The sequence below is a fragment of the Petaurus breviceps genome, unplaced genomic scaffold (assembly GCF_028583685.1).
Source record: "Petaurus breviceps papuanus isolate PSGF00001 unplaced genomic scaffold, PetGlider_PUasm1.0 90692, whole genome shotgun sequence".
NCBI classification, from domain to species: Eukaryota; Metazoa; Chordata; class Mammalia; order Diprotodontia; family Petauridae; genus Petaurus; species Petaurus breviceps.
The window spans coordinates 6598089-6615307 of NW_027187313.1; the positions used below are offsets into that span (position 1 = coordinate 6598089).

A 17219-nucleotide genomic window follows, 5' to 3' on the forward strand; every position below is an offset into this window, starting at 1 on the left:
CTAAATAAAGATAAATAGAAAGTCTTTCATTTGGGTTCAAGACATTAATTCAAGGAAAGGAGATAAAAGAGAAAAGGATTGACTGCAAAGTAGAGGTCTGTGAGCCTGACTTCAATTCCTAATAAAATTCTAGAATACATTACTAAAAAGATAGCTTGTAAATATCTTAAAAAAAAAAAAAAAGGAAGTGATGAACAAAGCAAGACTTCATCATGGACAAAAAAAGACTAGATCTGCTTCTCAATTGATAAATGGTTGAAGAATTTGAAAAGCAGTTCTCAAGAAAAGAAATCCCAGTTACCACTAGCCATTGTGAAAAAATGTTCCAAGTCACTAATAATTAGAGAAATGCAAATCAAAGCCAACTCTGACATTCAATTTCATACCCATCATATGGCAAAATTGACTTTTAAAGAAAGAAAGGGGAAGAAATGAAAAATTTTGGGAGAACTGTGGGAAAAATGGCACATTAATGCACTTTTGGTAGAGCTATGAATTGGTAGAGCCATTATGGAAAGCAATTTGAAATTTTGTCCAAGAAGTTACTTAACTGTGCATACCCTTTAACCCTGTGACACCATTATTAGGCCTACGTGGCCTATACACAAAAAAACTAAAAGAAAGCGAAGAGGGTTCTTATCTATAAAAATATTTAAACAGCTCTTTTGTAGCAGCAATTAACTAGAAACTAAGGGTGTAGTGATCAACTGGGAAATGGTTGAATAAATTATGGCATATGACGTAATGGAATGTTATTGTGCTGTAAGAGATGAAGAAATTATTTCATAGAAACTAGAAAGATCTACATGAACTGATGTAGAAAAAAGTGATAGAATTAGGAGAAAATATCTACTAGAATATCAATATTGCAAAAATGAACAATTTTTAAGACTGAGTAATATTGTGTTTAGTTTCTGAGACCACATTTTAGGAAGAACATTGATAATCTGGAGGGCAGTAATTAGAATAATGATGGTACTTGAATTCAAACCACATAAGAATTAGTTAAAGAAACTGGGTATGTTTAACATCATAGAGAAGAGTCTTGGGAAAAGGAAACATGATAGCTGTCTTCCAGTTCTTGAAGGGCTGCCATGCAAAAAATGAATTAGTCATGTTCAGTATTGCCCCAGATAGGAGAAATGAGGAGAAATTGTAAAAATTGCTTTTAGGTTTGATGTCAGGAAAAACTTCCTAGCAAGGAGAGCTGTGCAAAAGTAGAATTGGCTTCCTTGGGGTGATGGGGGAGAAGTGGGGTGAAGTGTGTGCATAGTATTTTCTCACTGGAGGTCTTTAAGTAAAGGCCAGGTGATCACTTGTTATGAGGATTTTTAGAGAGTGTGGCTTAGATTAGATGACCACTAAGGTTCCTTCCAACTCAGAAATTCTTCAAGTTACTTGAGATAGGTTAAATAGCTTGCTAAAGGATGTTCTCCTCCTCTTTTCTTCTTTCTCCTCTTCCTCTTCTCCTCCTCCTCCTCTTTCTCCATTTCTCCTTCTACTCCGCTTCCTCCTCCTCATCTTCTAGAGGCAGCTTGGTAGAGTTGACAGATGTGGTTCAAGTCCCAACTTTGACATATACTGCCTCTGTGGTCCTACACAGGTCACTTAACCTCTTAGTGCCCCAACCATTTCTCAAGGATTGTAAGAGGCAGAGAAGTAGCCAATACGAAGTGATGGAGGGAGTTCCCTCGCCATGAATTCCCTATAACACTCTATGAGTTCTCAGCATTTAGCACAGTGCCTCATGCTTAAGAAATGGCACTTAATAAATGTGTATTGACTAATTATACTAATGGAACCACAGATTTAAAATTATAAGATAGTATATATTTGTGCAATATTTTACAGTCACAACATACTTTACCTATATTATCTCCTTTTCTTTTCTCACCACTACCTTGTGATATAGGTAGTATATGGATAATTATTCCCATTTGACAAATGAGAAAATACATAGCTTAGAAGCCAAATGACTTGACCAACATCATGTAGCTATTTGGGCCTTGAACCCAATCCAGTTCCTTTTCCAGTATGCTGCCTTATAACTAGCTAAAACCTGCAACCTCACAATTAGAGCATGAGCTATGATAGTTCATATGAGCTATGACAGTTCACAGAAAACAAATCCCAATAGGAAGGATAGAAAGACAGAAACATGAGTTCAAGTCACACCTGTGACACATACTCTTTCCATCCACAGAAGGTATGTGCCTTGAGAATTCAGAAAAGGGTATCCAGGCTCCCTGTTTGAGGTGCTCTAAGTTTCTTTCAGGGGCATAGAAGGTAGGAGAGAGGGATTTGATAAAGACGAGGCATTCCAAACTCAACCAAAGAGTAAATTACATGTGTGCCACAGGATTAGAATAGATCTTTGTTCTGGTACTAGGCAACTGTCCAAGACTTAGCTACTAAGCTATCCCAACTTTGACACTTATTATGTGCAACTTTGGGGAAGACTTTCTGGGCCTCATTTTACTCAACTATAAAATGAGGGGATGAGATTAGATAATATCTATGGTGCCTTCCAGCTCTAAATGCAAGTCTATGCATCTGTGATTGTTAAAAGTATTTCTATCAGCATCAGTAGATATCATCCCACACAAGAAGTTTCCTTTGTTGACAAAATCACAGACCCTTCACACGGTCAAGCACCCCTCCATATACCTGCATAGTTAGCACGTATATAACTTGGCACACACAACCCAAAAGGGGCGTTACTCAGAGACTCTTGTACACTAGGATTCTCTGAGGTTTGTACCCTGAGAACCTCTACCCATCACTTGAGGTCTATAACACACAGAAAGCAAATATGCAATGCAAGAAGGCTTTGACTAGCCCCCAGAGAAAGCAAAGACTGGAGGCAGATGCTTTATTATTCCCTCCTCTCTAACAGAAGCAAACCTTCAGAACTGAAAGAGAAAAGAAGAGACTTCTTTTCCTTCTGTGGGTCCCTTGTTACCTGTGAATGCTTTGGTGTTGGCTTTCTTGCTCTCCCGGTCTCCCTTCACAGCCCAGACATAAACAGAGTAGTCCATTCCTGGCCTCAGGCCCGTCAGGATGGTGGCAGTCTTGGCCTCCTCCACTGGTATCTCTTTGGTCTCTCCATCAGCTGAGGTGTAGCGCACCATGTACCTGTCTATGGCAGCCTGGACTGGGTCCCAGGATATGGTGGCAGTGTCTTCTGTCACCTGATTAGTCATCAAGTTCTTAGGATGATCAATATCTTCAAGAAAAAAAAATTTGTTAAAGGATAAATATTGGCACCAAGTTGGCCATAGTCACCTATCCATCTCCATCCTCTCATGAGGGCAAGCTTCCAGGATGATCATCAGGATCATGTTCAACACAATAACAAAGCTATTCCCTTCATGGCCACCTGGGGGAGCTAAGGGAGCAGCTAGTACCCAGTTCCCATTCCCCAAGGTCCATCCTAAATTCATTTTTTTAATCAATAGCAACAATTCATTATTTTTATTTTTAAAATTTATTTTATTTTTAATTTAAGGAATAAAACAAGTATTTCTATAACAATAAAAAGATGACTGCACATGAAACTGCAAATCTACTATACATAACTCATTGTTTCCTTCAAATATATGACAAAATTATCATGTAAATTTCTTTTTTTCCTTTTTTTCTTCCATACCCCCCGCCCTATAGATGGCTACCATTAGACACAAAACTTCTATTTGTCACTTCTTTCTCTTGATAAAGATAGCATTTTCCTTCATATGTCCTTTATGTTAAATTTTTTTTAATTTAATAAGCATTTGTTTTCTTTCTCCTTTCTACCTTTCATTTCAAAGAAAAAACAGAAAAACAAAACCCTTTTAATAAATATTCAATGTAACAGAATATAAAAAAAATGAGTGGAATAGGATCTTCTGAGCAGCATTTTGAGACACAAAATCACTGATTAAACAGCTTCTGCTGTAACTTCCAGGATTCTTACTTACTTAAAATTAGAGATTTCTTTAGAGTTGGAAGGGACCTTAGAGAGATCATTTACTATAGAGCTCTCATTTTATAGATTTTTTAAAACATTTTCCCACCTAGACATTCCTTTGGACATCTCCATCATGCCCCCATGAATCTCACTATCAGGAATCTTATCCTGCTAGACCACGTGCACGTTGGTACCTATCCCTCATCAGTACCTTCTGCTCCTCAGATTACAAGATGCAGCAAAGAGCTCCTCTCAAAACCTCTTTTCAAGAAGGGTACTCAGGCCGGCCATCTCTTCATTTCCCACTCACCTACATTCTTTCAGACTCCTCCAACATGCCCAAGCCCATGTCCCCACTTATGGTAACCTTCTCTCCCACTCCTCCCCACCCTCTTTTCAGTTTCCTTTTATGTGTTATATCCCACCCCACCCCCCGCATTGGGATTATAAGGTCCTTGAGGGCTATTTATTTTTCATATTTTTATCCCCATTGCTTAGCATAGGGCTTGGCTCATAATGAATATTTATTCAATTGAGGCTCCAATAGGTTCACTAGCTTGCCCAAGGTTGCACAAAGTCCTATGACTCCTTGTCTAGTGTTTCTTTCATTCCATCATGTTACTTTTCCTCACTTGTATGCAGTGGTGTGCTGCTGAATGGTTAACAACTGACTCTCGGGGGGGGGGGGAAGAACCAATATACTTTTAAATTTAATTTGCATTATTAACTTTTTCTCCATCACTTTCTTAAGTCGACAATCAACAAAATAACAAATCAAGCCCTGATTTGTACAGTTTGCAGATTTCTGAGATCTAAGTGTTCACAATGAAAATTCAACAATTGACTTTCACTAGTCAGTTTGAGCTGGCTCCACCACACCCCTACTTTTATGTGTAAAATGAACCTCTCCCTCACCACAGATCGACATCAGGGCACCTAAGGTTTTGGAAGAAGCTGGCTTCTGCTAGATTCCTTCAGCTTACCCTTGCCTTTTTTCCCATACTTACATATGTGTGTATATACATACACTCACACATGTGTATACACACATGCATGCATGCATGTGCACACACACACAGACCAGAAGCAACTTAAATTAGAGAAAAACAATGTTCTCATTTAAATACAGTTTGCCAAGGAAAAAGATATGAAGATAGGTGAATGATAAACACTAAAGAAATGCGTCTCATTTTTTAACTCCCCCTAATCTTCTTTCCTTTCTTATTTTTCCCATTCAAATTAATTCTTTCTTCCTTGTGGATATAATCATGTTATCCCTACCACCTCGCCAATCTCTGCTAATACCTTATTCTCCTTAATTTTCCCTCATCTGTCTACCATAATTCATCCTTCATCAAAATTTACTTTACATCATACTCTTAAAACCTGAAATACTCCAATCCCTGCCCCCAAAGATTGTAGACTGGCACCATAGGGAGGCAAGAGCTCCCCCATGCACTGTGGTCTTGCTCTGAGAATAAGTCATTCATTACCCTTATCTGGACTCCAGTTTCATTACCTTTAAAATGTTGTAGAGACAGACTCTGCCTTATAAGATCACAAGGGTATTGTGGGTATTATCTTAAGAGTCCTTTTTCAAAGAGATTATAAGTTGATAAGGATTCTGAAATGTTATTTTATGTGGTTCAATAAGCAAAGCCTAAGAAAATGTTTTGTAGCCCCCTGAGAGCATTTAAAGGAATAGACATAAGATGTCATCATCATATTTCATTGGATCAAGAGGTCTTGTGAAAAGTTTCATCTGAGCCATTGGACAAAACAGGACAGGGACCGCCACCATTTTGCTATTTCTCCTGGAGAGTTCTAACATAAAACCATCCCAGACTGAGTCCACAGCACCCTGACACCATCAACATCAGACAGCAGCAATGTCACAGGTTTAATATCAGCTGAATATCTCTGAGACAATGAACTGGCTTCTGTTTCTCTCCTCTCCGTTACCTGTTGGGGCTTTGGTGTTGGCTTTCTTGCTCTCCCGGTCTCCCTTCACAGCCCACACATGAATACTGTAATCCATGCCTGGCCTCAGGCCTGTCAGGATGGTGGTGGTCTTGTCCTTCCCCACTGGCATCTCCTTGGTCTCTCCATCAGCTGAGGTGTAACGTACCATGTACCTGTCTATGATAGCCTGGACTGGGTCCCAGGATATAGTGGCTGTGTCCTCTGTCACTTGGTCAGTCACTAAGTTTCTAGGGCTATCAATCTCTGAAAGAAAAAGAGGCAATCAGTACAGACTTATTAATAAGCACCAAAGCATATGATCTGAAGTTCATTTATCTTATTCTGAGATAATTTCAGGCCCTTCTTGCTGTTCTGTCTTCTCATATTATTTTCAAATTATTTCATTTGCCCTAGGTGTGAGCATGTCTCCCCAACTTGTTGATTAATTTTACAGAAAGATAGAATGCTATATTTGAAAAAGCACAGAATCAAAGATCAGAACTCATCATCTTCCCCTCATAATTCTCCCCCTCTTCCTAACTTCACTATTCCTGGTACAGAATCCCAACATTCTTTCAGTCACTTGTTTTTAGAACTTGTCATCCTCAACTCTTCACTTTCATTTGTCCCCCAAAGAGCTACAAAGTCTTATGCATTCTTCCTTTTTGGTATCTCTTGCCTCTATCTCTTTCCATCCACATAGCCATCTCCCCAGTTCAAAGCTATCATAGTAGCCTCCTGACTGGTTTCTTTGCAACTAATCTCTCCCCTCTCCAATCCATCGTCCACACAGTTGTTAAAATGATATCCCTAAAGTACAAATCTGTGAATGTCACTACCCTGATTACAACTTTCAACAGCTCCTTACTGCCTCTAGGATAAAACTCAGACACCTCTGGTTAGCAATCTGGTTCCAGCCTGTGCTCTGAGCTTGGCTGCATATATTCCCCTTTATGTCCACTATGCTGTGGACAAATTGGCCAGACAACTGAAAACAACTAATGTACAAACAATAGAGAGGAGATGAGTAATCATTGGAAGTTGAAATCTAACTGGAAGTAATCAATAGAGGCAAGACAGAAGCACTAAGGCAGATCAGGAAAAGTTTATTATAGAAGATATTATTTTAACTAGGACCTGAAGGAAGCCAGAAAAGCCAGGAGGTAGAAATAAGGAGGGAAAGTGTTCCAGGCACTGGGTGACAGGCAGTGAAAAGGCCCAAAGTCTGGAGATGAAGTATCTTGTGGCAAGTGTCACTGGCAGGGGAGTAAGGCATAAGAAATCATTATTCATAGTGGTATATGTGCAGAACTGTAAATCATTCCAGTGAATAGCCCTCTGCATCAGCACCCAGACATGAAGGAGCATGCTTCCTGGTAGTGGGGACCTTCTCCCACTTCAGTCCGTGGTCCTCCACATGCATGAATGACCATACTTCAAAACAGCATTTGGTCTGCCCCTCTCATAGGCCAGTTTTCCTTTCTACCGACATAAGAACAAAAACTGGACTTCCTATCATGAGCCATACTCTTCACCAATGTGACTGTGCCCATGGCTAGACTGTCTTTGTCCCAGGTGAGAGATTTTCTGGTTACAGCTCCCTGTGTATAGCACTCCTTTCTCACTAAATCTCACCAAAGACTAATGGACATATCCTTCATCAATTCACATCTTATTGACACATGAGAATTTTTTTTTAAAGCAATTGGGGTTAAGTAACTTGCTCAAGGTTACACAGCCAGTTATTTCTGGGTGTGGTGCTAAGTATCTGAGCCCAGATTCTATCCCCAGGTCATCCCAACACTGGGGCCGGTGCTCTTACTCGCTGAGCCACCTGGCCGCCCCGACACATGAGAATTCTTAAAGGGTTTTAATGCAGTTAGGTAAGTCACATATATATCTATCATAGCCATGGTTCCTCAGAAAACCTATTGTCATTCAAATATTTGGCTTGAGATTTTATTGTAGCTACTGTTGTGGCAGGCACTTTTTGAGTTTTTTATTCTCTTTTCTCTCTCATTTGTTCATGGTAAGATCCAGAAGTACTGTCTAAGAAGATAAAAGGGGAAAGAGCCAGAACAAGAGTCACAGAAATTTTTGCCCAATCATGGTTTAGAGAACACTACAACTAAGTCCCAATTAATATGAATGATAAATATAATAAAGAGGTCTCATGTATTCAAATTTGCACTATTCAAAGTTATAATTATGTAAATGTGGTCATTGGTTCCAGCCCAATGGAGATAGGCAGTGTAGATTCAAATAATGTTTCCACTTCACAAGATTCATTATTTGTACTAATTTAGACCTTACTTATGCAAAAGTCCTAATTTAAAAGAAGTTATTAAAGGGAATTAGAAACATAGGCTATGTATAATGAAGGAAAAAGGAATAGTGGCCCCCTTACTCACACAATACCATTATATAACATTGTCAAAGAAAGGAAAAAGACTTGGATAAGCCCCCTAGGAAGCAAGTAGGTGAGTAGAGAGCTGGGCTTAGAGTCCAGAAGTCCTGAGTGCAAATTGACCTCAGACACTTAGTTATATGACCGTAGGCAAGTCTTTTAACTTCTCTGAGCCTCAGTTTTCTCAACTGTAAATGGGGTAAATAATAGTATCAATCTCCCAAGGTTGTTATGAGGATCAAATGAGATACTATACAGCACTTAGGATAGTGCATAGCACATAGTAGGTGTTTAATGCTTGTTCCCTTTTGTCCCCCTATGGGTCTGCTTTGTAATCTCTTCTGTTTTCATCTTATCACCATCCATCACCTGTTGGGGCTTTGGTGTTGGCTTTCTTGCTCTCCCGGTCTCCCTTCACAGCCCACACGTGAACACTGTAATCCATGCCTGGCCTCAGGCCTGTCAGGTTGATGGTGGTCTTGTCCTTCCTCACTGGCATTTCCTTGGTCTCTCCATCAGCTGAGGTATAGCGCACCATGTACCTGTCTATGATGGCCTGGACTGGATCCCAAGATATAATGGCTGTGTCCTCTGTCACCCGTTTGGTTATCAGGTTCTTTGGATCATCAATTTCTTTAAGAGAAAGTTTGTGAAAAGATAAGCATTGGGTCCAATTTGGTCATCAGCATCAAATAATCTTTATGAGTATTGGTGGGGATGGCAAGCTTCTAGGATTCTTACCATAGCCATCTTCTACACAGTAAGTTGGCATTCCTTTCATGAACACAAGGGGGAATTCATAGAACAGAGAGTTCCTGATCCCCATTCCCAGGGTCTATTCCAGGGGTGGGGAACCTGTGACCTCCAGGCCACATGGGGCCCTCTGGGCCCTCAAGTGCGGCCCTTTGACTGAATCCAAACTTCACAGAACAAATCCTTTTATTAAGGGTATTCAGTCATAGGGCCACACTTGAGGACCTAGAGGGCCACATGTGGCTCCAAGGCTGCAGGTTTCCCACCCCCTCCCCTGGTCCATTCTAAGTTCATGCTTTTGGGCCTCCTTGGATATATAGCTTCTCAAAGAGGGAGAAGAATGGATCACCTGAGAAACTACTCTTTTGTAACAGAATTAGTCTTGTTATTAAGGCCAGCTGAGAACATCTGAATAACCAAATTATGAATTTTCAGCAAGATGGCTGAGAGACTGTATATAAGCCTAGCTCTTCCTCCTCACCCTAAAAATAGCTAGAAATGTGCCAAATAGACTGAAAGAACAATTGAAATGCTGAATGGAAGGAAATTCCCATGGAAAAACCAGGACAGATATTTTGGAATTGAGAAAGCAAAGCAAAGAAATAATATGGGGTAAGATAATACAAGGAAAATTTTTCAGAAAAGAATAAAACTATATTAACTATACCTAGAATTCAAGGTGGAAAAAAGAATGGAATAATCATTTAAAAACTGGAGAAAAAAGAAGTGTGAAATTAAAACTCTTAAAGAAAATTTTAAAATAGAATTTATAGCTTTAAATAAAACAAAGAGAGTACAACTTGATAAAAAGAATGAAGGCAACAAGAACTCAAAAACTCAATAACGCAACAAGAATTATTAGAACAAAGTCAAAAGACAGTAAAATCAGAAAAGATAACATGAGGTCACTACATGATCAACCTGGAAGATAAGTCTTAGAGCAAGAATTTTAAAATCACTTGTGTTCCAGAAAACTGTGATGAAACAAAAAGGCTGAATGCAGTATTTCAGGAAGATATAAAAGAAAATTGCTCAAAAATGCTGGAATCAGAGAGGAAAGTATAGATCCACAAAATTCAAAGGATACGACCTAGGTTTATCTCAAATTGGATGGTCAAGCTTCAGAGTTCCCAGTAGCTCAGCATCTCAGCCTTTGAAGACATCTAATCTCATCTACATCTGAACAAGAATCTCATCTATAACATAACCAATAGATGGTCATCCAACATTTGCTTGAGGACTCCACTGAAGAGGAGCATTCTGTCTCCCACAGCAGTCCATTTCACTCTTTGCTAGCCCTGATTGTTAGGAAATTTCCTAAAAACAAGACTAAAATTGCTTCTTTACAACTTAAACCAATTTCTCCTTGTTTTGCCTTCTGGACCCATGCAGAACAAGACTTATCTCTTTCCCACATGACAGCCCTTCAAATACTTAAAGACAACTATTATGGCCTTGCTTTATCATTTTTTGTTTTTAATTTAAACCTTTCCAGCTCCTTCCACCCTAGCGGCCTTCTTCCACACATACTAAAAGTTTATCAAAATGGACCTCACAACTAAAACAGTACTCTACAAGCAATTTGGACAGAACAAAATACAATGGGACTATCAGCCAAAATAAACCACTGGGCCTGAGGTCTGAAAGATCTGAGTTCAAATCTAGCCTAAGATCCTTACTACCTGTGTGACATCAGGCAAGTCTCTTAACCTCTGTTTGCCTCAGTTTCCCCAACTGTATACTGTATACAACTGTATACAAATATACTATAAAATGAGGATAATAATAGCACCTATCTCCCAGGGTTGTTATGAGAATCAAATCTTTGTAATGCACCTGGAACATGGCAGGTGCTTAAGAAATTCTTGTTCCCACTCCTCCTACCTATTTATTACCTTCTTGGTTTTGAACATTATACTTCTTTTGTGGCATTGTAATATTATATTAACTTTCATGGCTACCATATCAAACTAATTGACTTTATCATCCCTAAAACCATCCTTTTCAAATAGGAGACTGTCTGGCCAGGCCTCCCCAGTCTTGTACCTATGAAGTTTGTTGTTTTGTTTTGGTTTTTTTTAGCCCAACTGTAAGACCTTTTACCTTTTATCAGTTTTTTAACTTACATTTTAGTTCAATATTCTAGCCTATGACTATCATCCACACTCTCTGTTCTAGCTTTGTATCATTACAAACTGGATAAGTATTAGCAGTACCAGAAAAGCAGTAATCATGAAAACAATTCAGTACTGGTTAAAAAACAGAGGTGTTGATCAGTAGAACAGATTATATATAGTATACTACAGCAAACATAGTAGCATGTCAGTCCATAAACCCAAAGACCCTCACTATTAAGATGAGCTCCAAAAAGACACAACTTAGGCATGATTTATTACATTATAAACAAGTTAGAGGAACAAAGAAGAAAATTTCCTTACAACAACGGATAGGGAAAGAGTTTATGATCAACTAAGGGATAAAGAGGGTCAAAGGAAATAAAATGGACAATTTTGATTACATAAAATTTTAAACGTTTTATACAAAAAAAAATCCAATGTGGTTAAAATTAGAAGAGAAAAGATTAACTGAGGGGAAAAAATTTGTATCAAGTTTCTCTGATAAAAGTCTCATAACAAAGATATGCAAAGAATTGAAACAAACATAAGAATAAGAGCTATTTCTCATTAGATAAATATCAAATGGTATAAAGCTTTCAAAGGAAAGAACTCCAAGCTATCAACATCATACGAAGAAATGCTCCAAATCATTATTAGAAAAATGCAAATACAAATTAGAGCAACTCTGAAGTTCCACCTCATACCCATCAGATGATAAAAAAAAATGACATCATTGTTGGAGGGGCTGAAAAACAGGCATACTAATGTCCTGAAAGGAGAGCTGTGAATTGGTCCAACATTCTGGAAAGAAAAAATGGAGGGGGGGAGGAGGGCAGTTTAAAATGCCAAGAAGAAAACAAAAGTTTAGAAGGAATCACAGAGTAGCAGGAGATTTTGTGCAAGTTACATGTTACCTTATCTGGACCAGGAAAGGGAAGGTAATTTTTTTTAATGTATCAATTACAGAGACAGAAACAGAATAAAAATGAGCAAGGAATTGGGATGAAATAAGGAGGGGGGACAGAGGTATATGAGTCAGAGGGTGTGGTCAAGGGTATTGCTACTAAAAAAGAAGATTATAAAATAAAAGGAAAAAATGCCATTTGTGATTGAGTTCTGGGCCAAGAAGGGAGAGTAAAGAGAGAAGCCTATGACCAGATTATTCCAACCAAGACAGAATTTGTGTACCTTGCAGCAGCTAGATGGTGCAGTAGATAGAAAGCTGAGCCTGGAGTCAGGAAGACTCATCTTCCTGAGTTCAAATGTGACCTCAAACACTAGCTGTGTGATCCTGGGCAAATCACTTAACCCTGTTTGCCTTAGTTCCCTCATCTGTCAAATGAGCTGGAGAAGGAACAAGCAAACTACTCCAGCATCTATGCCAAGAAAAGCCCAAATGGGGTCATGAAGAGTCAGACATCACTAAACAACAACAAAAGCTCAAAATACAGATTTCTTTCTTTTAAATGGGCTGGAAGGATGTAGGAAGAACAAAAAAATATTATAGCAGCATTTGATAGAGAGAAAATAAACTTAATCACAACTATGAAAGTTAATAGGATAAATCTATCCATAAAATAAGGTGGAGGGTGGCAGAATGAATTAGAAACCCAAACCTAATAATTTATGATATACAAGACAACATACTTAAAACATAAAGATTATTACTGTTAAAATGAGGGGTTGGAGTAGAATTTATTATGACTTGACTGGATCCAAAACAGCAGGAGTAGTAATCATGATTTTAGACAGGCAACAGTAAAAACAGATATAATCAAGTAACAAACTGGGAAAGTATACAATATTGTGCCTAAAGGCACTGTAGATCATAATTTCTAAAAATCAGCCAAGGCCCAAGGAGTGAATTAAGGCATGAAGAATAAAAGATTTCTCCCTTCCTGGGAATGTACATTACTAGAACATTTCTGGATGCAAAGGAGAGAAATGGGTATGGTAATTTCTCAAATTATAATTCTTTCTCCATATGACAGAATATGCTCTAGTCTTCCCAAGCCTTGACTTCATTGCTCCCAATAAGTTTTTCAATTAGAGAAACATATCTATCAATGCTGCATTTTGTCTTTGTGATGGTAAAATATTAATGAGTCTTTCTAATTCTCCTTTTATTACCAGGGAAGTTACTTAGGTTATATCTCCATAAGGTCACTGGACTAGACCATGGTATGGCTGATGGAGTCACTTAACTACCTTTACAAATGATATCGACTAATAAAGATAAATGAATAGTAAGGCAACACATTATTCCTCAGCAGGAATGCTTTTGTAAGTCATACTTGGATTAAAACATTTCATATGTGTAACATGTAAAACAATAAAGAGGCCTACCTAGAAAAGAGGCTAAAAGTTGGCTGTCTTCTAACCTAAGAGTCTATAAAATGGCCAGCTTATTAGTCATTTGCCATAATCCTCTCTGGTATAAACTATGGTCAGGAGGTTCAATAAGAAATTGCTTTATCATCCCACAAAAGCAAACCCATGACCCTCAACAAGAGGTCAGTTCCATTACCCCGTTACAACTTTCCTCTAAGTCAGAGGTACACATGAGAACCAACCATGAGATGTTAATGGAACACACTATTTAATAGCTAGCATTTACAAAGCATTTTAAGGCTTATAAAGTATCTTACAAATTTTAACTCTTTTTACCTTCAAAAGCCTGAGAGGTAGGTGCTATTATGATCCTATCCATTCTTCATCTGAGGAAACTGAGGCAGACAGAGGTTAAGTGACTTGCCCAGGGTCACAAAGCAAGTAAATGTCTGAGCTTGGATTTGAACTCAGGTCTTTTTGACTCCAGGTCCAGTACTCTGACCATTGGATCTCCTCATTGCCTCGGCTAGGTTTAGCAAGGGACCAGAGCACATACCCCACCAAGGGGGTAGACCATATGGTCAGTTCAATGAGAGGATCTCCAGTGCGGTAGATCCCCCAATTACCGTTACACATGTATTTCCAGTTCCTCCTGAGTGAGGATTCAGCTACTCCTGACTGACCTCAGCTGGCAAACCAGCCACTGACTGGTGTGTCTCCTCTGAACCCCGATGAGGAAGAATCATTTGAAAAGCTTGTAAACGTGGCACCCTTGTCTAAGTGCCTCTTTGACTTGGGAGTCTGATCTACCTTCCTGTCAAAACTGATCTTTACATGATGCCATGATTTTAAAATAAATATTTAAATAATTATTTTAAACAAAATAATTTAAAAAGCATTTTTTTTAATTAATAAAGCAATGTTTAAAAAAAAAAAACAGACCCGTGAATTTCATTGATATAAGAAGCTGCTGGGAAGGAAATTTCCTCTACCGATGCAGGTCACCACCTATTCAGCAGTTTATAGTCCTAGTGATCTGTCTGAAGCAATAAGAAGTTAAATGATTTATCCAGGGTCTCTCAGCATATGTACTCAATCAATATTTATTAAGTACCTACTATGTGCCAGGGCCCGTGTTAAACACGGGGGAAACAAAAAGAGGCAAAAGCCAGTTCCTGCCCTCAAGGAGCTAACAATAAAAGAGGGGAGACAACTTGCAAACCAATGTCTACAAACAAGATATAGACAGAATGAACAGGAAATGATTAACCTCAAGAAGGCACTAGAATTAAGAGGGCTTGGGAAAGGCTTCCTGTAAGAGATGCATCAGAGTAGCTCCGCTTTGCTCCTCTATGCAGGAAACTCCAGGGCCTCCCATCACCTCCAGGAGCAAACATAAAGTCTTCTGTTTAAAACTGAAAGGCCTTCCTGGCCTGGCCTCTCCCAGCCTCTGCCATCTTCTTGTACCTCACTCTGTGAGCCAGCAGCTCTAGCCTCCATGCTGAACTCTGATTATTTAGCTCATCCCCCATGCCCAGAATTGCCTCCCTCCTCACCTTTGCCTCCTGGCTTCCCTGGTTTTCTTTATGTCTCCACAAAGATCCCATTTTCTGTAATGCTGACCCTCCTTAATGGCAGGGCCTTCCCTCTGAAATGACCTCCTGTTTTCCTCTATCCAGTATATCTTTGTGCACAGTTGTTTGCATTTTGGTTCTTCCATCCCCAATTACATTGCAAGCTTCTATAAGCCTGTTACTATTTTTATCTTTTGTTTTGTATCATCCGCACTTAGCCCAGTGCCTGGTGCATAATAAATGCTTATTGCCTTGATTTCCTCATTCTGAGAGGAGCTCTTTGTAAGCTCCATCATATCACCTTTCAAAGCAATTCTTAATTGGGGGAGAGAACATAGACAGCCTGACTAGGAAAACTTAAATTGTTTATGAAAGAAGAGACAGGAGTCAACTTTGAGAGTTAAGAATGGACTTCAGAGGTAAACGAATCCAGTCATCCTTTTTATAAAATGGCACTCTGAGAATGGGAGGGCTGACATTACTCCCCCTGGATCACAGAGCAGCTGAGCCCAGAATAGAGCCCAGGCCTTTTCAGTCAGTCAGACCACTTACATCTATCAAGAACCTCCTACATGACTGTGCCAAGTGCTGGGCACAAGGAAAGGCAAGACAGTCACTTCTCTCAAGGAGTCCATAACCTAAATTCTGACTCCATCCATATCCAGTATATTTTCCATTATATTCAGCTTCTAAAGGAAGTTAAAAATAGAGAGAAATAGTGTGGTACAATGGAAAGAGCACTGAATTCACAGTCAAAGAACTTGAGTTTGAATCCCAGGTCTGGTACTTACCAGATATTTGACATTGGGCAAGTCCCTGACCCTATCTGAGCCTCAGTTTCCCTGTATATGAAATGAGGGAACTGGACTAGACGACCCCTAAAGTCCAGGCTAGTTTGGGTTTTGGTCTAGTCTTATCCTATACCTGAAAAGATGACACCTGAGGAAAGAATAGAATGCCAAATCTAAAAAGGAATCAAGAATTAAGGTTAATTACCAACAGCTACACAGCAATTTTAAATTGATTTAATAGGAGAACACTTGCATAGTGTGGAATGCCCAGGTGTACCACAAACCCACACACAACGACACATTTCTCTCTCCCTTGGCAGCCTAATGGAGAGACCACTAGCTGGGAAGTTAAAGAACCTGAATTCTAGGCTTGATTTGCTGCTTTCTGGAATGTGGCTTACCCCGTGCTCCTCAGCTGCCTCTTCCATAAAACAGAGATCATCACACTAGCATTACCTACCTGGCAGGATAGCTGTCCAGAATGCCCTCTGTGAACCACAAAGGCAATATAAAGACGTGAATGGTTACCTGTTGGGGCTTTGGTGTTGGCTTTCTTGCTCTCCCGGTCTCCCTTCACAGCCCACACGTGAACACTGTAATCCATGCCTGGCCTCAGGCCTGTCAGGATGGTGGTGGTCTTGTCCTTCCCCACAGGCATCTCCTTGGTCTCTCCATCAGCTGAGGTGTAACGCACCATGTACCTGTCTATGACGGCCTGGACAGGGTCCCAGGATATAGTGGCTGTGTCCTCTGTCACCTGATTGGTTACCAGGTTCTTGGGGTCATCAATTTCTTTAAGAAGAATATTTGGAGAAGGATAAACATTGGCACCAAGTTGATGATTGCCCCAATCCACTTTTACCAGAATAGGTGAAGATGGAGAGTTTCCAGGATCATCATCAGGCCCTCCCTCTGCCTAATAGAAAAGCTATCCTCCTCATAGCCACCTGAGGGACTCCATGGAACTGGACATACCTGGTTTCCATTCCTTTTGGTCAGTTACAGTAAGTCCATTCCTTTGGGCCATTTATGAACTTCTCAGAGTTGGGGGAAAATGAATCTCTCTTTGGAGTAGCATTTGAAGCCACCAAACAAAACCACTCATTAGACTGACTCCCACTAGGTTCTCCAAGTCATTTGTTTATTATTTCATTTAAGGCTTCTTCTCTGAAGAGCTCAGTATATCTTTAAGTAAAAATCCAGGAAATTCTATTACAAGGAGCTCCATAACTGGATTCCAGGAAAAATTGGACAATTTCTTTAAAGGTCCACTGTCAATATGAAATGTTCTCTCTCTCTCTCTCTCTCTCTCTCTCTCTCTCTCTCTCTCTCTCT

The 17219-nt window shown here is 39.4% G+C and overlaps 1 protein-coding gene across 1 annotated transcript in view; it reads right to left on the reverse strand.

The window, feature by feature from the left end:
* The window catches only part of TNN (tenascin N), a 76249-nt gene that overhangs the window by 24133 nt on the left and 34897 nt on the right, over positions 1 to 17219 (reverse strand). The window contains exons 9-12 of the mRNA XM_069065434.1: positions 16413 to 16676; positions 8688 to 8951; positions 5912 to 6175; positions 2963 to 3226 (exon numbers count right to left, since the gene is read on the reverse strand). Coding sequence (XP_068921535.1) covers positions 2963 to 3226; positions 5912 to 6175; positions 8688 to 8951; positions 16413 to 16676 — 1056 coding nt within the window. The remainder of the gene's footprint in view (positions 1 to 2962; positions 3227 to 5911; positions 6176 to 8687; positions 8952 to 16412; positions 16677 to 17219) is intronic.